Source organism: Chrysemys picta, chromosome 6 (genome assembly GCF_011386835.1).
Source record: "Chrysemys picta bellii isolate R12L10 chromosome 6, ASM1138683v2, whole genome shotgun sequence".
Lineage (NCBI taxonomy): Eukaryota > Metazoa > Chordata > Testudines > Emydidae > Chrysemys > Chrysemys picta.
In genome coordinates, this window is record NC_088796.1 from 118,183,530 (window position 1) to 118,211,106 (window position 27,577).

At 46.5% G+C, this 27,577-nt stretch overlaps 1 protein-coding gene across 5 annotated transcripts in view; it reads right to left on the reverse strand.

The window, feature by feature from the left end:
• The window catches only part of PTGR1 (prostaglandin reductase 1), a 30,288-nt gene extending 8,587 nt beyond the window's left edge, over positions 1 to 21,701 (reverse strand). The window contains exons 1-5 of one of the 5 annotated variants that reach the window (XM_024105670.3): positions 21,564 to 21,656; positions 12,866 to 12,911; positions 7,719 to 7,834; positions 2,702 to 2,747; positions 1,671 to 1,730 (exon numbers count right to left, since the gene is read on the reverse strand). In XM_024105670.3, the coding sequence (XP_023961438.1) occupies positions 1,671 to 1,730; positions 2,702 to 2,747; positions 7,719 to 7,824 (212 nt within the window). In that variant the 5' untranslated portion in view covers positions 7,825 to 7,834; positions 12,866 to 12,911; positions 21,564 to 21,656. Of the gene's footprint in view, positions 1 to 1,670; positions 1,731 to 2,701; positions 2,748 to 7,718; positions 7,835 to 8,043; positions 8,226 to 8,752; positions 8,894 to 12,865; positions 12,912 to 20,336; positions 20,573 to 21,563 lie in introns of those variants that run through there. The other 4 variants (XM_005294786.5, XM_065549730.1, XM_024105671.3 and 1 more) reach the window with 4 other exon arrangements.
• Between the last annotated feature and the right edge of the window lie 5,876 nt (positions 21,702 to 27,577).

Genomic DNA, 27,577 nt, shown 5'->3' on the forward strand with positions numbered 1-27,577 from the left:
CTGCACCTTTTTCTGAAACAGCTGGTACCTGGCCATAGGAATTACCATACTGGATCAGACTTATGCTCCTAATATGTTAGGGAGGATCCCAAGCCAAAACCCTGACTGAAACACCAGTTCGGTTTGAATCCTGAGTTGATCCCTGCAGCTAGACCAGAAGGAGAGAGGAAGTTTGGGGAAATGGTATCTCACAGGGGCAGAGTAGAAGAGGCAGTTCCCTATTCAGTAAACCAGGTCCCTTTTCAAAAGCTGAAGACATTTCACCTCCTAAAGGCTGCTCCTCTTGTAGGACAGGAAGGGCTCTTTAAGAACAGCTTGAAAACTATCGGTTTGGGACTCTAATAATGAAGATAGTCAAACAAAAATAACAAAATTCAGCAGAAGGTGCACACGATCCTTTGGCACCAGACGCAGTGAATTCCTCAGCTCATTTCAAGTGAAGTGTTACAACTATTGATGGTACCCGACCTCTCGCTCAGAGGATTAGGGCTTAAATTTCCTCCCAACCTCTGGTTTCCCACACAGGACCACAAAGAAGTCTGATGATGATGGAGACTCTATAGCATTCCTTGGCAATGGTGAAGTTGCCATACGCCTTATCAGCAAAAGGAGTAAGGTGACTGAAGAGTATTCTCAGCTGGAATAGCTGACTGTACCGTTCCTGGGTGAGCAGTTATTACACAGCACGTCCTGCATACAAGCTGACACCTCAGAATATGATCACTTGTGCAATGTTAGCCTTTCCTGCTCTGTCTTGTAAGACCTCCCTTCAATGGCACTGCTCATGTGAGTAACGCAAGTAAGGGTAGTCTCCAGGCCTCCGAACAAGCTCTAAGTAGTACTAGAAGGCAGTACGGCTTCACGGGATGTTCTTGCTTTCTGATGGGTTACAGACTGATAAAGAAAGTAGTTGCCAGGAAATATGGGGCCTCACAGAGAAGTATGGACTAAAAGATGTAGCCAGTTGTGCTTCGTAATGAAAAATGTTTGAGACACCAAATAACCAAACTTAGCCAAATTTACAGTCTAAAGTCAAAACAACACAATACAAAAGGAGAAAAATTCCCAGAAGCAATTCTTACGTCACAGCATGTGTGTGCCTTACACAGAAGGTGTGCCTCAATGATACACCCCCAAAACCACTCATATTTATATCATGGCTGATTACAAGTTAAAAAGCACCTTAAACATCATCCAAGATCTAACCCACCAGTTCCTTAACTTATTTTTCTGAACCTTTCCTTCTCTCTCTTTTGGATAGCACATTCCAAACAAGTTGGACATAGAGATACATCCCAACCTCTGCTTGGACACACCATTTATGTATCTTGTCTTTGACAGCTTTCCTAATGCCAATTTGCTGACTTCAGAGTCACAGTGTTGTGAGATACTTGGGTGAACAGACATGGGTGAACAGAATCGTGGGGAGACCATAAGGCATACAGTTAACATATGTATTATATAACTTTATGTATATAATGTATGGTATATTAGTATCGTGCACATAATACCTATGAATGTGCTGCATTGGCTAACAGAAAGTAATATAAGCTGCATGCAACCATCTCTTATAAGTGACATTGTACTTTCTCTAGTGCTTTGAGTCTCCTGTATGGAAAGATGATAGTGAGTTAGGAAAAAAGAAATCAAGCAACTAATGAAGACCTTACCTAGCAACTTGGCTGCCTATCATTATGTCTCCCTCTTTCATGTATCTCCTACTATAAGGTCTGAAACACACAAAATGGAGAGAGCCTTAATTAAGTGCAAAACAGTCACTACAGATTACTGTCCATTTTCTGATTAAGACACAGTGCACCGAGGGTCTCGCTGTTGACTATGCCAGATATCTGCAGAGAGACAGAGAGAAAGTTACATTCTCATGTTAACAAAAATCAAATATTGTTCCTAGCCAACCGCTCATGAGTGGAGATGCCCCTTGATCAACTACCGTGCTTGGCTAACTTATTACAAAATGCTAGTCCCCTGCCGTTCCGAGGTTACAGTTACTATTAGAGAACACAGCTAGTACCTTCACCATAAGGCCCGGGTCAGGGACTCAGAAGAACTGGGTTTAATTCCTGGCTCTACCATAAACTTCCTTTGTGACTTTACTCTCTCTGTGCCTCAGTTCCCCATCTATAAAATGGAGATAATAACACTTCCATTCTCATGCCCCTTCTCTATGTATTTAGACTAAACTCTTCAGGGCAGGGAGTGTCTCTTGCTGAGTGTAGACACACCACCTAGCGGAGTGGAGCCTTGAGCTCAGTTGAAGCCACTAGGTTCTGTTGGAATATAAATAGTAATAATAATAATAATTAGGACTTGCCGCATAGATGAACAGAACTGCGTTTCACCTGAGTTCCCAAATGGTCCAGTAAAGCCCAGTGAAATTCTACGGCTGTAGTATAGTTATTGCACAGTTCAGTCCGGTCTACTCTGCATGACTGAGCTGCGCTGTAGCCGTATGTTGTGGAAGTGGGGAGGATACTGTGCTGTAACCAGCTCCACCAATGTGGTCGTTGCTACAGCGTAGACGTTGGTGAAGACATAGATGGGGCTCTGGTGTTTCTATAGGGCAGGTAGCCCCTGAGAGGACCGCGGAAAGCCAGATGCTCTGAATAAGCACTGCTTTTAGGATTCAAAGTAGCAATTCAAAGTAGTAAACTAAACTAAAAAGGAAGAAAGAAAAGCGTACCTCATATAAGGATCAACACTGAGAAACACAGATTCAAACAGCACATCTGCAATAAAAAGGATTAGCGGTTACATTAGGACCTACAGTAAGTAAATATCAAATGTTACAAGACAGTGCACGGACCTATGGCAGAGTGCTCTGGATTCCCTTCAGAGCTGCTAAGCGAAAGTGACAGAGATCAAATCAAGTTTCTAGGCTTTGTCTAAGTTACTGCTACACTGTTAGCAGAGAAGGCAAACGGACATAGCTTTCTGTTTTGTGTTTGAGACCGTTGTGGAAGGAAGGTTTCTGGGACACACAGCCTGTCTTCCTTTCCTGTGCCCCAGGGATGGGCAACTGTGGGCCCGGAGGCCGCATACAGCCAGATAGAGCATTTTATTTGGCCCACCATGGGCGTAGCCACAGGTGGGCCCGAGTGGACCATCGCCCACCCAATTAGACTCCAGGCCCATCCAAATCAGAGTCTGAGGGAGGGAAGCAGCAAGAGGCTTTGCCAGCCCCGAACAGAGGATGCTGAAAGAGGGAGAGAGGCGGCTCTTCCCACCACCCGGAGTAAGGGCAGGAGGAGGAGGCAGCTGGGGGTACCAAGCAAGGGCTGTGCATCCCGGGTGGCAGGGACTGAGGCAGGGGTGGTGTCCAGGGGCATGGGCTTGTCCACATTCCTGGAGATCACGAAGCTGAACATTGGCGGGCAAGTATCTCTGCTGGTGGGCTCTTCTGCACACTGAAAAAAGGTCAGTCAGTGAAGGAGGTATGTTTAACCTGGGGCTTTGGGGTGGGGGGTTGTAGTTAAAGGTTGTTCTGTAAGGGGCTGTTATATAAAACATTTCTAAGTTATGCAATATGTCGTCTCTAACAAAAAACAAAAAGTAAGTATGGCCTGCCAAAGGGTTTCAGTGGATTCTGCGGCCCACTACCACCTTAGCATTGCCCATCCCTGCTATATCCCGTTCCTTTGTAAGAAGCTCAAAAGTCCAGGCACCCACACAGAGAACTGTTACCTTTTAAGACCCATGCATAAAACCCTTTATTACCATTATTCAACCAACAGAGGGTGCTGACAGACCACATTCACCCACCCGTAGGCCCCAAGGCAGATTATTTTGGACATAAATAAATATTAATACCCCATTTACTTTTTCTCCCTTAAATTTCAAAGAGGGGATGTTGTTTGGTAATTTTGGACCACTTTGGTTTGTTTAACATAAGCAGATTACAAGAACAAATGGTATTAGAAAAGTTATCATTTAAAAGCAATAAATACCGGGGCGTGGGGTGAGAGATTGGGGTTGGAGGTGTCTGTGTTAAACTCTTGCTGTCACTGATTACAACCATTAGAGAACTGTGCAAGTACATGAGAGCCAGAAAGTTAAACGGATTAGTCTCTTTGCATTCAAAGCCATTTAAGTAGCAGGGAGGGAAAGCTGCATTTTAAAAATAACATTACAGGCGAGTCTCATCTTACGCGGTGGTTCCGTTCCGCGGTTAGCGCGTAAAGCGAAAACCGCGTATAGTCAAAATTACATTGAGTTGAATGGCGGGCGGAATCGCCCGCACTACAGGTACAGTATTAAAATTGTTATTTTTCCCTTTTTTGTTGTTGTTGGTTTGTTTTTTGCCAACCGCGTAAAGCTGAAATTCCGCATGTTAAATGCGTGTAAGATGCGACAGACCTGTACTTTAACTTAAAGGTATCCCCACCTCCACTTTAAGGATTTAAAGGGAAGGGAAATAACAAATAAGTTTTCTTAAATACGTGCTGGAATGGAATTGTATTTTTTAAAGAGTCTCTGAAAACTGGCTTCTTCCTTTTTAATGGATGTACATTTCAAACCTGCCATCTGCAACCATATCCAGATGTTTTAACATCATCTCTATGATACTCTTAATCATGTAACAGATATATTGGGTAATGCTGCATCATACCTTAATGCTCAGATGTGTGGCTAGTGCCAAAGGCAAGAAACCACTTGTTGCAACTATTTATATATTCAGATTGTAAAAAAACAAAGCACAATGCCAGGCACATGCAGGTCGGTTCTATGTTGTCTTTCTGGGCAAGCAGCGTATTAAAAATCCTTGGCTTTTTGTAAATTCCCCTGGAATGACTGCTGGACATGGCCAGGTAGTATGGAATGGAGAGGGGTGAAATAGTAAGTGTGACACGCATGGATGTTCACCAGAGACTGAAGAGGCAGGTCCATTTCTCTCCGGACAGTGTTGGGAGCATTGCTTTAAAAACGCAGAAATTCAGGAATATGACCTAGTCAATCGGGGGGGAATTCTCTAATTTTGCCAGGGCCAGCTGATTCAGGCTCCCAGGGCTCGGGCTAAATGGCTGTTTAACTGCGGTGCCGACTTACGGGATCAGGCGGAAGCCTGGGCTTTAGGACCTTGTGAGGTTGGAGGACCCAGAGCTTGCCAGCCCAAACATCTACACCGCAATTATACAGCCCCTTAGAGCCTGAGTCAGCTGGCACAGGCCAGCCGCGGGCAAGTAATTACAGTGTAGACATACCCCTGGGGTTTAGAGAGCATGGCCCATGAGGTAGAGAAAGCACTGGTTGTTCCAGAGGAGGGCTGGAAAGAGGGAGAGTGACGGAGGTGAGGAGGTCTCCGTAGCTCCAGCTCTCGTGAGAGGAACAAACCGGAGCTGGCCCAGTATCACGGCTGCCCAGAGCTGTATGGGGTCGTGAATACAGGGGCTTGTGACCTTGCATTGGGAAAAAGGAGAGAGGCTGTAGCTAGCTACATGGGTAGGTTGTCACTCTGGATGGGTTTGCAGAGAACCTCAGAAGAGGGCACCGGAGGAGTTTGTTGGGGAAAGTTTACTGGTGTTGAAGATGACCGGGAGCAGCCAAGACTTGCTGCCAGACTGGAATTTTGCCCAGGACTCCCAAACTTTTGGTCTAGACGCATTGGTCAGTGTCTGTCCCTTCATACTGGGGTACCATTGAGCACATGGGTCCGTGTGTTGCATGTAACCCTGTTTTACTGCTCCCCCTATCTTTTCCCCCTGTTGTTTTTCTCCATTCATCCCCCTGTAAACAAATATTTCCCTTTCCTAAATTGCTGTTCTATGCAGGGGGGGAAGGGTGCACTTTTTCCCTCCCTCCTCCGCCACACACACTGCAGGGGGTTTGGAGCAGGTGCCCCTGGGAGAGAGTTTCCCTGTTGTGTTCCTGTGCACACCTTTTCTTGGCTGGAGCTGCACTATTTTTTTTTTTTTTAAATAAAAATCCAGTCATGCGTTTTCTGTTGAATTAGGCCTGCCTTCTGGTTGGGACCACAGGGCAAGCTTCCAGGTTTGCTGTGTCAATAATAAGGCTTGAAACATCTGGCAGATCCTTACTGGCTGGAGAATTAAACCTGCTAGCCAGAAAAGAGATCAAGGACAGGTTTGAAGTGAGGGCCAAAGGCACCAGTGGGGTCCAGGAGCAATGTCCTGGTGAAAGCCCAGTCCCTCAGCTACTGGTTTAGGGCCTCCATCTTTCATGTCAATCTCTGGCTAGCAAGTGTTTCATGCACTTGAAGTTCAAGCACCTTCTCGCTGCTGGAAGGGAAGAGTTTTCTGTATCTTTTCCCCACTCCAGAGGTTCCTGGTTAGTGTGAGGACAGGTGTCAACTGCTCTAGCTTTTGGGCCCAACTCCCTGGTGAATAACTGGAGCATATGCAGGGCCGGCCCCAGGCACCAGCCGAGCAAGCTGGTGCTTGGGGCGGCAGCTTGTAGGAGGCAGCATTCCACCCAATCCTAGTGCAGCATGGCCGCTTGTTTGTTTGTTTTGTTTTGTTTTGTTTTGTTCCGCTCCGGCCGCCCTGTGGGGGGCGGAGGACGGGAGCGCACTGCAGCAAGCCCGGCAGGGCAGCCCGCGTCCTTCCCTCCCAGCCAACCAGAGTGGTGCGGAGCCCTCCCGACAGGGGGCACGGCGGGAGGGGCCGCGTGGCAGCGCCCCGCTGAAGCCCTGGCCGCTCCCCTTCTCTCTCTCCCCCCACTCCCTTCCCCTCCCCCTGCTAGCCGGGGCACATCTGCAGGGCAGGGAGTCCCCCTGCACCCTGGCTCCGGCCGCGCCACAGGTTGTTTTTTTTTTTTGCTTGGGGCGGCCAGAAAGCCAGAGCCGGCCCTGAGCATACGCACATCTGCCACTGTCCCAAGCAGCAGCACCAGCACGAAAATGACATAATTCTCCATAATTTCTCTGCTGCCCACAGGGTTCTGACTAGAAGCAGTGAAAATGACCAGTCTTGTTCATTTAATTCCCCTTCTGTATGATCAATCTCTGCCTGTCTGCAGACTGAGGAAGAGAACACTATAATCGATTCACGTTCGGAAGGTTATCTTTACAACATGATATGAGATGATGATGCTGGCGTAATTTAAAAAAATAAATAAAACTTTATATTCCATAGACTTCTGCACCTTAGGCCTCCAGACTCATCAGGTCAAATTTTCTACTTGTCACCGGCTTGTGGCCAAGTGGAATTTTGAAGTCCTGATTAGCAGTATATAGCTCTCAGTACATCTTTGTAGCAGACGCGCACCCCCTCCTGCCCCCCAGCCCACAAGACATTCTTACTCATTTGCAGTCAAGTGGGTGGGTCTGTTACCAGACCCCTAATGGTAAGGATGGGGATTTTCAAAAGCACCCAGCATTGATCTAACTCCCACCAGAGTCAGTGACTGATTGATTTCAGTGGAAGCAGAGGCGGGTGAATGCTGAGCACGTTAGAAAATTCCGCCCTAAATGTCTGCTCATCCACGTGAACGCTGCTGAGCCAGGTATTCGGCACCTGACCCTCAGGGGATTCTTTGTTGAGTCACACGCACCGATTTCAGACACTAAAAGGCACAAGTGTGGGGTTTGTGGTAGATCAATGGAGAAATCCCAGCCTGCTCGTACTTTTGTATAGCTCAGTTCACAGAAATGTATTAATTATTCTAGATTTGCACACTGCGCTATGAGTAGAAAGACAAAATATAGTCCTAACACAATCTACATGAAGGAACATTCTCCTTACCTCCATCCTTTAGCTTTGGCAGCTCCACCTCTTTCAGCTCAAAGTCATTTGTTTTGGGGAAGCCCTCAAAATGCTTTTTCAGCGTCCAAGACTTGGCTCTCACCATCCTGTACCACCTGCATGAGAAGACAGCACAATCAAAATTAAAAGCTGGAATACAAATGGCTGCACAGCCATTCTGACCCCTCCCCGCTGCAAGATTAGATATTGTCAGGCACCCAGGTCAGGCCTGAGCATCTCCATCTCTGTGCTTAACCATTTCAGGCTAAGCACTGACCCCGAAAACATACTAAGAGTTTGTCAAGTCTTTTATATTTGCACTTACCAAAGTTTACTATTTTTTAAAGTACCTTTCCCTGCCTCAGTGAAGGACGCCCGAGAGCTGTGTTAGTTACTCCAGGGACCATTCTAGTCCTAGAACAGCCCAGGAACAGGAGGGCATAAAGGCAGCTTAAAGTCATCTCAGTCCCCACTCCGCTGGGCTGTGAATTCTGTGCCACAGTTCTTAAAAACACAGCACAGAATCTCATCCATATAGTCTAAAAGAAATCTAAAAAGGTGGCACCCTGATTGGCTATAAATCCTCAATTAAAGGCTTTTCCTTATACCAGTTAAATCTACAAATTCAGCCTTGTTAAATGGACTCAGCACTGAAAACCAATTGTTACCAGTTTTAGCCAAAGTTCAAATCACAGCTGCAAAGGCAAATAAAGCCTCTACATTTTAACCCTGATACCGTGGCTAACCCTTTCCCACACGTCTGCCAATAGGTGGCACAAAACAGATTGATACACCTGATAAACACAGATTTTAATAACCAAATGTTTCAAACAATGACATTAGAGTTTCTCAAGTTTAGAAGTACAGCACATTAAACTGAGAACCCTCTTTAATCAGTGTTTTCCATAAGACAATCTTAGGGAACTTTCCCAGGTGAATCTGACAGATGTTTATACACACTTGCACAGCCTCTTTCAGACCCTTCAAAAAATTGGATGGACCCTCCCCTCAACAAAAGAAAAGTGGATACTTATAATAAAGATTTGCTTCTCTTCAGCTCCTGCTGGTAAGGAACCAGGTGGTGTTCTCTGGCTGCTTTTTGTCAACAGGCTCAGCGGATCAGAGCAGAAGCCCAGTCAGAGACTGGAATAGCCAATCTCAGGATATAGAGGTTTCTTCTCTGCAAGGTGATCCGTCTTACAGCTTCTGGAACCTCAGTGTTTCCTCAAGTGGGTAGCCAACGGCAAAGATCTCTGCTTTTATCCACAATGGATATGAATTTCCCTTGCTCCGCCCTACAGTGCCTATCTTCAAACCATTAGCAAATCAGGTTCACAAGTGATTTGACTTAGTCCAATTGAGTGTCAATTAGTTCATTTGTAGAAAAAGTTCCAATTCAGCAAACATTAACTCATAAAAGGGTCGCCCCATGACTAAGCAACTTTAAATACACGAAACATTTGCAGGTCACTCTGAGTGCTGATCCTGGAGTCCTCCAAAAATATATATTGCCATTCAGACAAGAGACCCTGCTTTTGGGGCAGCTGGCAAGAGTCCACTCACTGGAGATATCATCTCACTAGCTTTTATGGAAAGTTCAATACAAAAATCCAATCATTAAAAATTAACCTCAAAAAAAAAAAAAAAAAAGAACGAAAACCAGTCACTCAATGCATCTAACCATTAGCAAAACAAAAATGGGTCCAAACATATGACACACACCACTACTACCACTTTCTCCTTGTTATTCTCAAAGCAGGCCTATGTTCTTACTCTTATTTTTGCAGACAAAGCAATTTCAGCAACTTTTCTGTTTTAGAACTCAGTTCTGTTTTCACAAATTTTATTTTTAACCTATATCTTTCGGTCAAAATTTACTTTAAAGACCATCATAAGAAAAAAATAACCCTATTTATCTTTAAACACATTTTTGTTTCCTGGGGCCCATGAGTAAAGTTTTCTAAAGCACCAAAATGGAGCTAAGTAAATTTCAATGAAACTTAGGTTCTTGAGGCTTGGATCCTCAAAGGTATTAGTGCCTAACTCCCATTGATTTCATGGAAGTTAGGTACCTAAATAACTGAGGATTTGAGGGTTTATTCCTTTTGAAAATGGGGCTTAGGCTTATAAAGTCATTTAGGCTCTTTGGAAATTTTGACCATATATACCTATACAGACTCGTTATTTCTAACAATAGTCTCAGATTATCCACCTAGTACTGCCACTCTCCTTTAGCAGTTAACAAGTTGTTAAATATTAATAAGCTTTGGCACTTCACCGCATTGTAGTGAATTGTGTGGCGTGAGAGGGCCTCCGAACAGACTTCATTATCTCGGGCTTTACTGAAGGGCCCAATCACTCTTTCCTGTCACAATAACCACACCCACCAAGTTCAAAGTCTACGCAGGATTTAACAAGGTGAAAGAATCAGCACAAAGCACCAGGCCTACCTACAAACAAGCCAAGACAGAGTATTAGGGAATGGTGACTTTGCAATTAAACACTTTGCACCGATTTCAGATACTAAAAGGCACAAGTGTGGGGTTTGTGGTAGGCTAATGGAGAACATACACAAGGTGTACATTACTTTGGCCCGCTTTAAAAAAAAAAAAAAAAAGAACCCCACCACAATCCCAGATGTTCAGCACCCATGCATGTTGCACAAGTGCATTAACTGATTTCACAAATAACCAGCAATACTCATCCACCCACTGTGTCAAAGATTAGAAGCAAGCTCCTTACATGCAGTAAAGAGGTGTGACGAAGTGGGGGATTGTCTTGTTTTTTCTTGTTTTCGGTGGGGTTTCAATGGTTTGCATGCGGAGGGGGTGGGACTCAGTTTCCCTGGGTGTTACTGGTTTAACAAGGTGAGGGGAGAGGGAGTTTGTTGTTACAGAGGACCGGAGAGGGAACTTGGGACCCCAGCCAATGGCCTGGAGGATAGATACCCCAGCGACCGGTGACCTGAGACCCCGACCCGGAGACCCAGCTCAGGAATTGCAGCCGGTTCTGGCCAGTGGGAGAATAATGGGCTACAGAGTGAGGACCCAGTGACCTAACCAGCCAGTTCCCGCCAGAGGACAGAAGCAAGGAGAGGAGGCCCCAGTTTACGACCCTGTTTACCTGGAGAGAAGACAATGGACAGAGGCAGGGCTTGGGGCCGGGGATCTCAGATGCTGAGCTGGGAAGCAGCGGGGCTCTGGGCTGGAGAGGGAGAGCAGGCAGAGCCTACCTGGATGCAGAGAGACTGGGATGTGCTGGGTTGAGGGAGGCCAGGCCTGAGGCCCTGAGAGTTTCCTGTGCTGTGTTCAACTCTCAATAAACCCTCCTGTTTTACGCTGGCTGAGTGTCACTCTGGTCTAGAGAATAGGGTTGCATCAACCCCTTCGGGGGTGGAGGCCCGGGGGGTCCAGAGCGAGTGGACTCCCTGAGGGGGCCCACGGCGAGAGACAGACGTGCTAAGGCTCAGAGAGGTGTGGCTCCAGGAGGTGGTGGGGCCTGACCCCGAGAGAGAGTGGACCCCCAAGAAGGGCTGTCGCACTGAAAGGGGCACCCCCCCCCATGGACTGCACGGGGCCAAGAGTGGGCACGATCTGTGAGTCCGTGACAAGGGGATAAACCTATATGACACCATGAATTCCCATTCACTGTTTGTCTGTACCTGCTTTAGACACCCTAAATCCCAGCAAGAACATTACACCTTTCACTTCAGGTTCTGTCTTTCCCATACAGCCCCTATGCATTTAAGGTTATTAACAGAGCCACCTTAAAAACAGCTCCCCATAATCAATTATTGCATGATCAGGATTAGAGGAAAAGCCAGATGGTATTGTTATCTGTGGCAATAGGCACTCTGAACACAAATAAAAGAGCAGGAACTGACTCTCCCACTCTGATATACACCTGATCTGTAAATACAAAAATGTCAGCCCTCACAGCTGCACCAATATGTCTTAAAGAGTTATTGTACAAATAGAACCTAAGGAAACAAGACTCATTTCACTTGGTGATTTTTTAAAATCCAGTCAGCATGAAAAAACATCATTGGCCAAACTGGGTCCTGACTTACCCCCTGCACTTCATACAAATCGTATGTTTAATATAACGCACAATCCTCGAGATCATTTGCTGTGTCAATTTCTTTTAAAAACACTTCAGCTCACCTATGAGCTGATTCCTTAAGCGTGTCTGTAACTCTGTGTCCAGATTATTATGTCCACTTTAGACGGGGAATAAAACCACTCAATCACTGCACTCCATGTCTGCAGTTCACAGATGCATTTGAAGCCCTTGGTTTTGCCTGAGGTTCACAGAACACTGAGTATGACATGCTGCCTTATATTGCTTTATTGTTAAACTAAAGGAGCTCTCTTTAAACATATATAATAATTAGAATTCTCTACTGAATAGCTTTATAGATATTTCTGTAAGATTGCACAACAGATATACAATTAGCAACATTTCGTTTAATGGCTATTAAGGCTGGACATACCCCATCCACCAAAAATCTTACAAGAATGGAAATAAGAAGGGGAAAGACTTGTACATTCCTTTCCACCTACATATTGCCTGCAGTGCTATTGATAACATATTCCAACACTCCATAAGGTTTTTGCTTCCATCTCCAACACATACCCAAAAGCAACGTGTATCCTGATTGCATCTAAATCACACTGTAAAGCAAAGTTTTAAGGGACCAAGTTTGCTTTTATGTCAATTGTCTCAACAGATCAGCACATTTGACTGTCCCACATGCCAGGCATTTGGGAAGTTATTCTGCCTTAACATAGCTGAGCTGATCTAAGGTTTCATGTCAGAGTGCAGCTTTGTTTAATTCCTTTGTCAGTTAATACTGTTTCTCCCTGGATTCTTGATTTATTGTAAATTTTGAGTCAGACTCTAGTTTGGTTTTGCTGCCAATCTCAGTTCATTTGGCCGTACTGCCGTGTGTGTTAGACCAAGGTCTATTTTGTTCATATTCTCTCTGAAACAGCTTAGAAGCTTTCAGATGTGCATGACTAAAATGAAAATGTTTATTCCTGAGCACAATATAGTCACTGTGCAATAATTCAGGGGTGGTTTTGTGTTGTGGGCAGATGCCCAGAGTTAAAAAACTAGAGAAATTATTCAGAGAAACAATATCTTACCCTGTTACCTCTCTTCCTTACCAGGTCTACGCAGTTGTTTGACACTCTAAAAATAATAATAACAACAATATTTAACATTTTTGAAGCACCCGTCAATGAAAGAACCTGAAGGACTTTATAAATACTAGACTGTACAGTTTATAGTCTGGAGGTGACATCAGGGGACTGGACAGTATCAGACATTATGGGATCTACTCCTGGCTCTGTCAATGATTTGATAAGTGAGCTTGGTTATGTCACTTAAGGATTGATATTTTGAGCAACCGTAAGTCCCACTGAAGCCTATCTGCATGTCATATCCCCCATTGGTAATAGGGGGATAATAATGCTTTCCTACCTTCATAAAGCACTTTCAGATCTATGGGGGAAAATGTGCGATATAAGTGCCAAGTATTAATAATGAAATTATTTGCAGGACAAATTCCTGGCACTGCATCATGAAATTGGAATTGCTAAACTGTCATGACAATGCGTTATAGAACAATGACACTGCATTCTCAGTTCCTTCAGCACTGTTATCACAAGCTGACAGGATATCACAGTGCAGAAATGCGAAGTCATCATGTGTCAGTGCTGCACTACAACCTAAAATCATGATGTTGCAAGGTCAAAATTCAATAGTCTACCTGCCCGACAGTGTAGACTCACAGGATGGAGGACAAGGCCAGTGAGAACCTGAGAAAACTGAGAACCTCCCATGAATTTTGGAAAGGTGAGCAACTCTACAGTACTAAAAAGCCCATTAAAATCTATGATGTCTGGACATATACAAAACTAAATTGTAAGACTATGGGTATCTTATAGCCCAGACTATTTCAGGAGATTGGTGATTGACAGGATAGACCAGTAGTTTTCAATCTGAGGGTCATGACCTCCAAGGGTCACCAATAGGTTTCAGGGGGCTTTAATTACCAGATCTATATTTTTTTAAATTACGTTTCTAGCCCTTTGGTTCATGGAGAAAACTTCAAAACCATAAGCCAAGAGTCAACTGCTTTAGAATGGGAATGATGCCCTGGCTAAAATCCACAGCCAGCCAGAAACAATAGCTGTAAGATGTATGACTGCTCCATTAGTCACAGCCAAAGCCCAGTGGACTCTAATTCTGTGGCATGGAATGTGTCATTTTTCCAACAAGCCACAGAATTCTCCAATTTGTTGCAGCCAGGAGCCTGGCATTTTGCTTCTTCTCCCTGTCCTAATGGGATCTGTATGCAGATGCCTTACTTTCCAGCTCTCCCCTCAAAGGGAAAGGAATTGGATTACAGTTTATGTGCCCCTGCTCTGTTCCAGGCAGCAGGGCAGTTGGGACCACCCTCCCTTCAGTGCCGGATGAAGGTATAAGCTAACTAAACTACAGCTTAGGGCAGTGCTCTTCACTATTTTTGAAGAGGGGACCACTTTGGCAAAAAACCTTCAATGTGAGAGGCACATCAACCCGAAACAGATGGTTGAACCTTCTGAGTTCTTTGTTGGTTGATATGGTAATATTACCGTTATTGGTAATATTGCTTGGGGTGCAGGATGGGGCATGGGGGGCTGGCTCTGGGATGGGGCTCAGGGCTGGGGCAGGGGCTTGGGGCGCAGGAGGGGGTGAGGGGTGCTGGCTCTGGGAGAGGGCTCAGGGCTGGGGTAGGGGCTTGGGGTGCAGGAGAGGGTATTGGGGGCTGGCTCTGTATCCTGGAATGGAGACAAGATTTCAGTCTCGAACAGCTGAACCAAGAGAGAGCTCCCCCTCCTCAGCCCTAAACTCCATGGTGGAAGTATTTAGGCCCATTACTGGCACCCCTGTGCCGCCGATGGGACCCCCCTTGTGATGACACACTCAGGTTATTGGACAGTGGAGACATACAGGTGAGGGTGCCCTGGGCACCTTGGGCCTTCCACTGTTAGAACCAGAGGTGCAGGGGACTATGCCAGTAGCCAAGGGACCCTCAACGGAAACCTCTCCATCCGTCGCTCAAGAAGATGTCTCCCTTACCCCTGCAACAGAGATTCTCAATAGATGGGACAGCATAATAAGACCCGTAAAATGGTTAACTTATGATGCACCAGGGGTGACTAGTGAGGAACCAATAAGTTTAGCACACAGGCTTGTTGAAGCCATAGTGGGCTTCCCGAGGCCCTTTGGAGGGAACCAATGAGTTGGTATAATAGGGAGTGTGATTTGTCGGGATGACAAATTCTCAGCTGAGGGGAGGATGTAAGCAGAGTCAGAATGAGCTCTCCCCTGACATCTGGTGGTGAGCTGTGGAAAAGGACTTCAGGGGCTGATCTCGTTTGCATGGGCACACCCACCCTGCCTAGCATGATGGGACTGCTTGCCCAAATGGTCACTTTAGCTGCTGTGGGATCCCCAGTCTCTTTGTTATTGGGGCAGGAGTAATAAAGTGTTGTTATCCTGGTGATGTGAAGCAAGGACAGTAGAACTGTACTTGGCATTTTATGACTGAAGAACTCGCCCTCAACTAAGCAGCACTCGCTAAGCAAGGGACATGGGTTCCAAAGCCCAGTGAATTGAAAGAGGTTGGGGATAGGTATCTGTGTCTGGTTGGTTGTAGAACCCCATGGAAAGGCATGGCAATTGGTTGTCAACCCAAGCAGTGGAGCATGTAAGGTGACCCCATACCTCCACCCTGGCTGGTAGGTAAACTCTGCAGATGAACTTCTGAACTCTGGGGCTGCACTGACCAAGGGCAGAAACTGTGGGTGGGGTGACTATTGGGTTGCTGGACTCAAAAACCAAAGGGAAGGGATGTGGCCCAATCTACTTGGGGATGGGTCTTCTGTTGCTCATGGTTTGTGTTATGAATCTTGTTTGTGGTGGTTTCCCCAGCATAATGCTGCATTATTTCCCTCCTTTATTAAAAGGCTTTTGCTATGTTTATACTCTGGGCTTGCGAGAGGGGAAGTATTGCCTCATAGAGGGGCCCAGGGAGGTGGTATGTAATTGTCCCAGGTCACTGGGTGGGGGCTCGAGCCGGTTTTGCATTGTGTTATTGAAACGGAACCCCTAGATACTGAACCTGGCCCTTGTTGCTGCTAACTCTGACGGGCAGAAGGGTTCCATACATACGCAGTTCAAAGAATTTGTCTAAAATTTATTTGTCATGAAGTCATCGTTACCGAGAGGGCTGCTGCAAATGAAAATTATTTTTCTATTTTTAAAACTTCATCTTTCTATATATGCAAATATAAAGCTTTTGTGTTTATATATTCACTGTCCTTTCTGTGAAAATAATAAATTGATTTTTTTAATGGTATGGGGCCTCTTACACTTGACATAGTTTAGGGCCTCAGAATATCTTAATCTGGCCCTGCCTCCCTTTCTTACCATTTTCCCCTCCTTTATGGATCTGCCTCTTGCAGGCTGACTTTCCTCACTTGGGGAACCAGACCCAAGCATGCTTTGCTTCTCAGCTACAGTGATATTTCAAAGGAGTTTTCATAGCAGCCAGCAAAGGATTCTGAGGTTTCCTTATGACTAAGGTTACGTTTTAGTCACAGGTATTTTTAGTAAAAGTCACGGGCAGTAAATAAAAATTCATGGCCCGTGACCTGTCCATGACTTTTACTATGTACCCCTGACTAAAACTTGGGGGGGGGGGAACTTGGGGGATGGCCCAGGGGGCACCGTGGGTGCTTGGGGAGGAGACACAGCCCGGGGGGGCACCGCAGGTGCTCAGCGGGAGCGCGGCCTGGGAGTGCCGTGGGTGGTGGGTGGAGGGTTGGCGGGGCTGGGGCAGGTTCCCTCCCTGGCACCTCCTGAGCTCCACATGCTGCCTCCGCTCCACTCCAAGTCCCGGTTCTGCAGCTCCCATTGGCTAAGGGAGGGAAGCCCCCCCAGGGAAGCACCAACCCGCACCTCAATCCCCAGTCCTGAGCCCCTCCCCTCCCCCCTCAAACTCCTGCTGCTGGGAGGCGGTGGCCTGTGACTGCCCCAGCAGCAGCCAGTGCACCGGGCCTGGGGAATGCCCAAACTGCTCAGACGGCCCCCAGGCCAGGCACACCAGCCACTGCAGAAGTCACGGAGGTCACAGAAAATCACGGAATCCGTGACTTTCCGTGACTAACACGGAGCCTTACTTATGACCATCAAAAGGAGGGAACACTGAGGCATGTGGAGAGGAAGCGATCATCTTTATGTAAGCAGGGCAATAGGCCCGCTATTGTGGGGAACTTTCCTGGCTTATACGCTACCCTGGTGAGCTAGCGAAAGGATCTGAGTCCTCACTCCCACTTCTTTTACCCAGATGCCTGCCTGACCTCCAGGGCTCCCCTTCCACTCTCCTTGTGGCAGAATCCTCATAACCCCGACAAGGCTGGGCCTAGGATTCCTGGGGGGCTTGACCCCCAACCTTGCTGTCATGTAGGACAGGGACTAGGGTGTCCCCATCCGGGGTGCTCTCTCTGCACTGGATGCTTCCCTGACCCACTGATCATTCCGTACAGTTCAAAGCAAATACAGTTTATTAAACAGCAATCAATTTTTTAAAAAATGAGAACGGTTAAAGAAAAACACATCATCCTGCTCTGTGGCACAGGGACATCACAATCAGTATCTCTGTACTGTAAGGGCAGTTCACAGTCTGTTCCTCACAAGTTCCAGGCACCTTCTCAGGCCCTGGTTGTGCTGCAGGGATGCTGCGGGTCGGACACTTGCTCTGGCGGTGGCCACACGCCCTGATCTCTAGGGTGGCAGGACCCTTCTTCCCAGCATCACCCCCACCTTGTCAGGATTACGATCTCCCTCCAAGTCTGGCTTGCAAGTTGTCTTGGCTGGGGGGGCGTGTTCCTGTACCGGGCCTGCTGCCCAGAGTCCCTCTCACTCTCCCCAGCTGCTCACCGCACCTGGCTCTGGACTGGTCCAGCTCCACTCTGCCTCAGCACTGCTGCTGCTCTGCCTCCAGCCACCTGGGCTGCTTTTCTGGCCCTCCGACTCTGGTTGTTGCAGTTCTCCTCCCAGCACAGATCTGGGCTGCGTCTCTGGTTGGCACGACTCTGCTCCCCAGCTCAGCTCGGGCCCCTACTCTCTCCTTAGCTCGGCCCCACTCTGTCTGACCCAGGCAGGCAATTCCAGCTCACAGGGAGGACGGGCCCTCCCTGCCCTCCTGACTCCCTCATTAGCCTGCCCGCCCTGCCAATCAGGCTAACCTGGAGCATTGGCCTCTCCCCATTGTCCCTGGGGACTCTCAGTCTCAGGGTCCTGATTTCCCATCGACCCTTCCCCTTTCTTTTGTTACTGGGAGCTAGCCAACCAAAAAAAACCCACTGAGTTTTAGTAAGAGGCCAACAGTCCCTTACATTTACTAAAGAAACCCATGATATTCCTTGAGCAACAATGCATGGGTTGACAAAATCAGAAGCCTGTTTTATTAAATGGCATGAAAACCTGCATGCATCAGACTTGGGTTCGCAGTGAATACTAAAAGCTTCCAAGTCTTGTATAATTGTGGAAACAACAATTACATCGTCTCTCTTAGCTGTTGTTAATGTTATGTTGGGATCTGCCAGTCAAGCCAAGCAGTTCCTCTCTCCCATGACATAGTCAGCTGATGAATTCACAATATGGCTTCCAGTGGTCAGCAGCACCTGTTCAGGAGAGCCACAATTTCTCAACACAACCGGGTGAAACTAGAGATGTGTCTTCTGCCCCACATGAGTTCAATACAGGTAGGAAGGATCCATATATGAGGACTCCCTGTATTGCTGTCCACTCAGGGCGCGCTACAGGGCGGAGGTGGGAAATCTTTGAAGCTTTCCACCAATCAATTCTTGCAGCCAGGGCCGGTGCTACCATTTAGGCAAACTAGGCGGTTGCCTAGGGCGCCAAGATTTGGGGGCACCAAAAAGCAGTGCACCCAATTTTTTTTACAGCATTCCTACAACCCCTCCCCGAGCGTGCGGTCGCCGCTCCACTTCTCCTGCCTCCCAGACTTGCAGCACCAATCCGCTGTCTGGCGCCACAAGCCTGAGAGGGGAGGAGAATTAGAGTGGGGGCGGCGTGCTCGGGGAGGAGGCGAAGCAGAGGTGAGCTGGGGTGGGGAGCTGCCGCGGGGGGGGGGAGCTGCCGTGGGATGGGGGGCGCAAGGTGGAAGTTTCGCCTAGGGCGCGAAACTTCCTTGCACCGGCCCTGCTTGCAGCCAGGTTGGATTGGCGTTGCTGTGTTAGTATTTGCACTGATGGTGCCCAAGCTACCACAGAAAAAGACAGTGAACAGAATCCAATCTATTGCACCCCAAGCCATTTGGGCACATTGTTCAACTCCCTGGGAAGCAACTCCCACAGGATTCCAGTGGAGCTGAAAAGAGGACTTGATGAGGCTGTAAAAGTTCTGGATTTTTTTAATGCATGCCTCTTGGCTATTTTTTGTGAGGAAATGAGCACTCAATACTGGCAGCTCTGGGGTCATTGGCTTTCAAATGACAAAGATCTGAACTGCGTGTCTGAGCACAGAGAATGCATAAGGATTTTCCTGGCTGAATGCAGCTCTGCCGTTGCTAAATAGGTCACTGACCGGCACTGGCTTGCTCAGAGTATGTCTCTCCAGGGGCTGGATAGAAGATAGGTTCTCCACCTCAGGGTTGCATCTCCCAGCACTGTCACCAACAGGTGGCAGACAGTTGCAACTACCCTACCCAGGGCCGCGGAGAGCGGGTTTGGGCCCCGGTGAAAAAAAATTTTTGGGCCCCCCAGCAAGGGCGGACTGGCTAAACAGGGTCAACAAGAGGGCAGGGAAGCCGGGCCCTGGGCCCCCTTCTGGACTGCCGGGCCCTGGTAATTTGTACTGGCTTTCCCCTCTCCCCCTCCCCCCCCCCATTGGCCCTGACCCTACCCATATTATTAAGTAGAAGGGGAATCCCAGCTAGACAGACAAAGGCCCCCATATCTGTCCTGGTGTGAAGAATGGGGTCCCCAGTACTATGGAAAAGGTTGAGAACAGTGGGACAGACTTGCATTCCTAGTGTTGCTACACAGTAAATAAAAATTTCAGGACAAAGGTTCAGCATATATAAAATTATAAAGAAAAAATACAACATATTTCAGAACATTAACTATGATCCCAATAACTATGTCAGATTTTGCTTCCACTAAGATCATTAGCAAAACTCCCACTGATTTACACAGAGCAGAATCCGACTTTTATGTTGTTAACCCAGATTATTAGGAAGCTGTGGCTCTATCTTGCCCACCATCTCTGAAGTAGCTTTATACAAATACCAATTCTTAAGAGGCTGATATCAAAGCATTTTTCAAAATTTTAAAATAAAGGTTACTTGCTTGTTTATCCCAGTCTGTAGGAAGTCTGAAAAACTTTCCGCCAGGTTTCTTTACTGGCATTTCCCCACTTCCAATTCACTTAATTTAAGGCCAGGTTTTCAAGAGTTCAACTCCCATTCAGGCACCAAAATAAAAGGCCATATTTTCATAGGCAGCACCCAATGTGCTGAGTGCTTGTGAAAAAGCTTACCTTAGGAGGGTACGTCTCCACTGAACACCCCTCCGCCCCGTGGCAGCGAGTCTCAGAGCCCGGGTCAACTGACTTGGGCTCGCAGGACTTGCACTATAGAAGCTGAAAATAGCAGTGTAGACATTCCTGCTCTAGCTGGGAGCCCGGGCCCAGAGACCCACCCGCCTCACCAGGTCTCAGAACCTGAGTGGGAATGTCTACACTGATTGTTACTACAGGTCTCACTCAGGAGTTCTGAGCTGGAGTAACAGATTGTTTCTTGAATCTGGCAGGTAAATTTTTTGAAAAATCATTCTCAAGTTAAAGCCTAATTTAAAACAAACAAACAAACGAAAAACAAACAAACCACAACTTTCATAATCTGTGTGATACTAATAAACTCTTACATTAATGAAACAAATAATTTTTTAAAACTTCGAGGCCATATACTTCTTTCTTTGCACTCGTATAAACCCAGAATAATTCCATTAACTTTAATATATTGACACTAGTGAAATTAAGGTCAGAATTTGGCTCTTACAACGTTTCTCACCGCTCATGTTTCCTTCCTGCCCTAAGCTCAGTCTAGACCAGGGGTAGGCAACGTATGGCACGCATGCCGAAGACGGCACACGAGCTGATTTTCAGTGGCACTCACACTGCCCGGGTCCTGGCCACCGTTCCAAGGGGCTCTGCATTTTCATTTAATTTTAAATGAAGTTTCTTAAACATTTTAAAAACATTATTTACTTTACATACAATAGTTTAGTTATATATTATAGACTTATAGAAAGAGACCTTTTAAAAACGTTAAAATGTATTACTGGCACGTGAAACCTTAAATTAGAGTGAATAAATGAAGACTTGGCACACCACTTCTGAAAGGTTGCTGACTCCTGGTCTAGACAATGAAAATATACTTAGCTTCCCTTTTTTATAGTCCGTTTCACTCTCTGGTTCTCCTGCACTAGTCTGGCGTTGCAGTGTTTGGCTTACTAACACTGCATGGGACTATCTAAAATACGTTTTCACTTCAATTTATAATTTAAGGAAACATTTCTATTACTCTTAGATTTCTGGAAAATGCTGTTTATTTTGAGCAGCAGTTTCTCTTTCAGAATTGGTTTGAGATAAGACACAGAATTGGATTGACTTTGCAAATGTGTAAGAGCCTAGATAATGATGCCTTTTAATTATCATCAACTCAGTCCCAGTTACTATTGTTCATTCCTATCACCCGTTACTAACCTGTGCAACAGTTACCGGATGCAATTTCTTTGAACACCGAAGTTAGACCTCTCTGTTCTGCTTTACCACTCTTCTGGCTCAAGGAAGTAGGGTTCACTCCACTGTAATTATCTGCACTTCCTCTGATGCCACCTGCTGCATCTCTGTAGCACTACAACTAATAGCTCTTTAGCAGTGCTGCGGAAAGGCTGAGTTCCTAGACTGAATGCTTTCTAAAAGGACTTGTATATTCTCCTGACTTCTGTCTCCCTTTTAAAATGGAAAATCATTCCTGCACCTAGAACACATCTGAGATGCTATCCATTTGGTTGTACTACAGAGAAAAACCTGTTAACAGTACAGCACTGCTGGGTTTGGGTGTTGCAGAGACTAAATGAAAGAGCGATATTGGGATGGGGAAGATAGCTAAGGAGGTGGTAAACAAGAAAATGCAACTGGAATGAAGGAAGGGAACAGTGATTTGCACCTGGCACTCTCTGGCTCACGCGTATAGCTTCAGGGTTGCAGAAGGCAAGTAATAACAAAAACCAGAAGTTTGTCCTCTCCCACTATAGAAAGTTATTAAACTAGTTCAAAGGTATTTCCTCCTACACAGTTTTGTCTACTGCAGTGTTCTGGATCACCACTGTAGAAGATTGTACTGTGACTCCCAGTGCACTCCCACCCAAAAACAAAACAAAACATGGACATTCCTAACCAGGGAAAGACCCTCGGTCAAATTCATCTTTAGTGTAACTCCAACTAATTCAATGGAGTTACAGCAGGGATGAAATCAGCCACCTGGATATAACAGTCTGAAAATTAGAAGTTTTGAAAGAGGTGACCTGAACAAAAACCACGCTGGAATCTGACAGTTTCTGGTGCCTGTAGTACTTCCTTAGCAGTTAATACTACAGTATGTAGATTAACTTTATGACAAGGGAGCCCAAATGTGACCTTGGGACAAATGTGGCCTTGAGACCCTCTCCTTGTAAGGCTGAGGAAAAATTTGATCAACTGGAATAGTGGCTGAATACCTCAATTTTGGGGTAAAGCCCAAACTAAGACAGCTTAAATGGATCCCTGATTTTTGGAATGGATGAACACCCACCTCTAAAATTCAAGCCCCTTTATTATATGTCATGGTGGGCACCCAAAATTTGAGGCACTCGAAATCACTGGCCACTTTTGAAAAATCTCGGTCCATACATTTTTAATTCTAATCCGTCCACTTAGCTTTCTTACAATAAGGCTGCTCCAACTTTGCAATATTGAGACTGCAGAGGCAGTTTGTCCGGTGCCTAAGGTCTGCATTTCACCATCTATATACATGTTGTAATTCACAGTAAACACACACAACCTAGATATTTCTTTGGCCTTGCAGTTTCTCTGATAGATGAAAAGAAGCTGCCAGTTGGCTGAATTTCCCAACAATAAAATGAAACATTTCACAAATGTTGGCCAATCAGTTGGCTTGGGATCGTCTACTGGGTAAGAATAACAGGGGTAAGGAGCGGGGGAAACACTCAAATCCAGTTTCTCAGATGTTTATGAAATTGTCTCATCATCACTCAGTCTCCAGCAGAATCCTCCAGGAGCAAATCAGGTACTGAGTTCAGAGAACCGGTTAGGTGCTACCAGGTAATGCATACTTCCTTGACAGAGCTGGCGCCAGGCATAAACAGAGTAAGCAATTGCTTAGGGCCCTGAGAAGCTCAAGGGGGCACCACTATTCGTTTTTTATTATGTGTTGGGGGGGGGGCAAAAATATCTCTGTTTAAGGCCCCCAATGGGTTAGCACCACCTCTTTTTCAGAGCCACTCATTTAGAATCACTGACTCTGGCCAGGGGCGGCTCCAAGCACCAGCGCAGCAAGTGCGTGCCTGGGGCGGCAAGCCACGGGGGGTGGCCTGCCGGTTGCTGTGAGGGTGGCCGTCAGGCTGCCTTCGGCGGCATGCCTGCGGGAGGTCCGCCAATCCCGTGGCTTTGGCGGTAATTCGGCGGCGGGGACACTGAAGGCGCGGCCAGCGGACCTCCCGCAGGCATGCCGCCGAATCTGCGTGACCAGCGGACTGCCGTGCTTGGGGACCCTGACTCTGGCACCAACTTTGGTACTGTTGAGGCTGACTCCATTGCCAGGGCCATCTACAAAGATGACTTTTCTCTTGCATGCTGCTATCTACCCAAAGTTCTCTGTGCTGACAACACCAGAAGTATCCACAGTGGCCAAGGACCTCCTCTGCCTTTCAGTGCCAGACTCTCCACTCCTGCCCATATGTCCTGGCATTGTCTTTTTCAATGCAAGCGCCGGTACCCACTACATCCTCAGCATTCCCCCATTCAACACTGACTTCTACAGAGCAGCCCTTGGTACGGATGACTGCTACCAGTCTTCAGAACATCTCCAAATCAGATGCTTGGTACTGTCAGCAGGCAAGTGCCCAATGTTTCACCCACCCCTACTGCTTCGCCTCATCCATCCCACTTGCCAACTCCTTTTACAACACCTGGTACCAGAGCTCCATGGCCACTGGATTGCTCCTACTCTTCTTTGGAGTTGAAGGTAAAATCTTACATATCCAGGTCTGATTATGGGAGGGTTCAAAATTTGCCCCCACCCTCCTCAGGGAGATCCAGATCTCAACATTGATGCTTTCATAGGAGCAGGTCTAGGGACAGAGCGCTATGGGGTACTTATAACTGGGGCCTGATGTCTTACCAGTAGCTGTTTTGGAACTGATGGGACATGCCTCCAGCTTCACAAACTCCACTGGTGCCTCGTGCATCTAAGTCTCCTCCAAGGCAACAAGAAATGCTCAGTGCCAACACTATACCCTGCAGCAGCATGATTGAGAACTACTTTGGGAGTTGCTGTGCATTTGCTGGAGTCCTGACAGCTAGTACATCACCCCCAGTGAAGACAGCAGTCTGATAACCTGGTCTTTGCCAGCAATCACCTACACAAATCTTTGGCAAATTTGGTGGCATTCAACCTATGCACCAGTGTGGAGCATGTTTCCATGGAGTTTAGCAGCAGTGGCAACTTGCACTTCAGTTGGATCTAAGTTAGCAGCACTTAGACATCTTCTCCAAACACAGCACCAAAAACCCATCAGTGCCATACCATTTTCACCTGGCAAGTCAGGAAACTGAGTTCCACCTGTAATATCTGAGACAGAATGCATTGAACATCCACCACCCAGCATCCCAAGTGCAAATACTTGCCATTGAGTGGACTGGCATTCCTTGGAGAACAACCAGCTAGTCAAGTGGGCAGTCCCATTCTGCCCATTTGCTCTTATGCTCCAGGAGCTTATCTCATTGAGAGTCACATGGTGCACTCCAGGAGCTCGTCCCATTAGGAGTCCATATCCTTCAGTTGGAGGAAATTCCCAACTTTCACTCTGCAGAAGCAGGCCAAAATATAAAGAGCACAGACGCGAACACATTTTGGGCAGCATCCACCCTTATCTTACTCAAATTTCTGAAGTGTGTTAGAGCCTTAAATAGCAGATAATCAAACTACGCATACAAACCACTTCGCCCACTACTGAAATACAACCACCTCTGGGGTATAATGCAGCAGCTGCTTAACCCCTACATAGCTATGCAAGTTGCAATTCCCATTAGGATGAGTGAAAAATTCCACAGCTCTATGGAGCTGGAGATGGCTGAGCCCCTATCCTCAACCTCACCGCACCTACAGAGTCCCAGCAGCATCAGGGACAGCTCCCATACAGTCTTATGTGACATGATGAGTGTCAGTTTAAGGCTCCGAGTTGCTTTGTGGAGTTGGGAGATTGACTGTTGAGTGAGGAAAGCTAACCCCAGGAGGACCAGGTGATGGGCAGGCCTTGGGGGCACTTTCAGAGCCCAAGGTCACATACTGCTAGCATAGCGCATAGCTGATCTATGATTTTTCTGATTTCTTGCAGGAACCCAAATCTACCCTCTGAACAGTGACAGAATGCCAGGGAGCCTGGTGATATCCCAGACTCATGTGAAGCAGGCACTCACTGTCTCAGTTTTCAGGATAGTTTGTTAAAAAGCAGAACTGATGATGCTAGTTAGAAGGCAGACTGGGGAGCCTATACAGAAAGGGGTGGGAAGAACCACTCAAAGATAGGCAGCAAGCCCAATCAATTTTTCCGGTGTGTGTGGAAAGAGGAGGTGTAACTGTTAAGGAAGCACAGAGCGTTTTTGCTTTGATAGAGAAGTTTTAAACAACTTTGGAATCATCAAGTTGTGCACCACGTCCTGTCTAATTGCAGCCTATTACTGTCACCCACATCAACTCTCTCCACTTTCCATACTAGTTACTCACTTGTTTTTAGTGACGTGCTTTGAGAAGGGAGCACCTCCACCTATGTATTTGTCCAGTGCCCAGCACAACCACGTCCCAATCCTGACTGGTGTCTTTGCGAAGCTTTATCAGTTTACAGTAGCTCACAATTTCCAAATGAAAGAGAAGGCACTGGCTATTTGTCAAGGATAAGGATTGTTTCTTTAAAGCACATACATGGGCAGTGGCACAAATAAGTTCCTCATGATGGATCAGCCATTTAGCGCCTAACTGTCTAATTTCATTTTTCGTCCCCTTAGCCAGTATAGAATGTATGGTCCGCCTGAGCAACTTTTCAGGAGATCTTAACAAAACCACTGCCACAGGCTTCATTTTTGCCAATAAAAATCCAACATCAGATACTATGGTGATGGCACCAATCCAAAACCACTAGCACAAATTTAACTTTATAGACATATATATGGCATAGCAACCAAAGAGACACTTCTCTGCATCTGAGCGAGTCCAGCTGTGGAGAAGGGACTATATTATGAGATACTGCTACAGAATAAGTGTTAAGCAGAATTTTATGTGATATCTTAAGGAACGAAGATCAAAAAGAACATAGGCTGCTGTGTGCAGAGAGAGACAGAGGCTTGGACTCCTGAATAGAAGCTCCATCCAGACTGCTTGTTTCAGACTTTGTTGAATTTGAAGGATGGTCAGTTGGCTTCTGTCAGCGCTTTAACGTGGCTGTGTAGTCGCGGCTCCAGCACTGGGAGAGAGCTCGCGAGGGGAATAGCTCCCAGCACTGTCTACACTGCCACTTTCCAGCACTGAAACTTGCATCGCTCAGGGGGGCGTTTTTTCACAGCGTAGACAAGGCCTGAGGAGACAGGGAATGGGATCACAGAGGAGGCCAGAGAGCTAGACTGCAGTCAGGAACACCAGCATGACAGCGCTCTTATAAGATTAGGCTTTCCCTCTTGGAAGAAGAAATAGAAGGGTTAATGAATCCTATTTGTTATGTTTAATCAGGTTAAATAAAAACTTAGAATCAATTGGTCTGACACGTTACAAAGTGGATAGTGCAACAGGGAGCCACAAAGTCTCTGTGAGGTGAGATAACCTGGAAGTGTGTGACTAAGGAGGTGGTTAAATTCATACATAATTAAGGGGGGCTGGAGATTTCTCAGTTTGACATATCTTATTTGGCACCCATGTTATTCAGGGAGGATGGGGTACACATATCCCACAAGGGAGCAGATATATTTTGTCCTTAATATATTATATTAAGGAAGAAATCGGTAAATATCTGGGAACCTGGCAGAGGATGAGGGTGGGGGGTAGCAGCCAAGTTACGTTGCTGGCATCTCCTTGTGGCAGATATCCAGTGCAGGTACTCATTAAGGAGCCATCTTACTCCCTGCAGAGTCTGCATCTACCCTACAGGCTGATATGAGGGAGGAGGCAGTATTTATGGTGGTTCCTTTTTCCAGTTCATTCCTAATTGGTTACTAGGAACTTGCAAGGCTCCTGGCCCCAGGTCCTTGAAGATACAGTGAAAGGATTTCCTCCCAGCATCATTCGTTCCTGAGACCGCTTCTTCTCTCACCTTATATTGATTCTTATATTGGACCTTTCAAACCCTTCAAGGGTCATCCCACGAGGCGAGATGGACTGACCACCAGATGCTACTGCCTTTAAGGGGCAAACTACTCTATCACAATGATCTTATGCATTTGCTCTACAT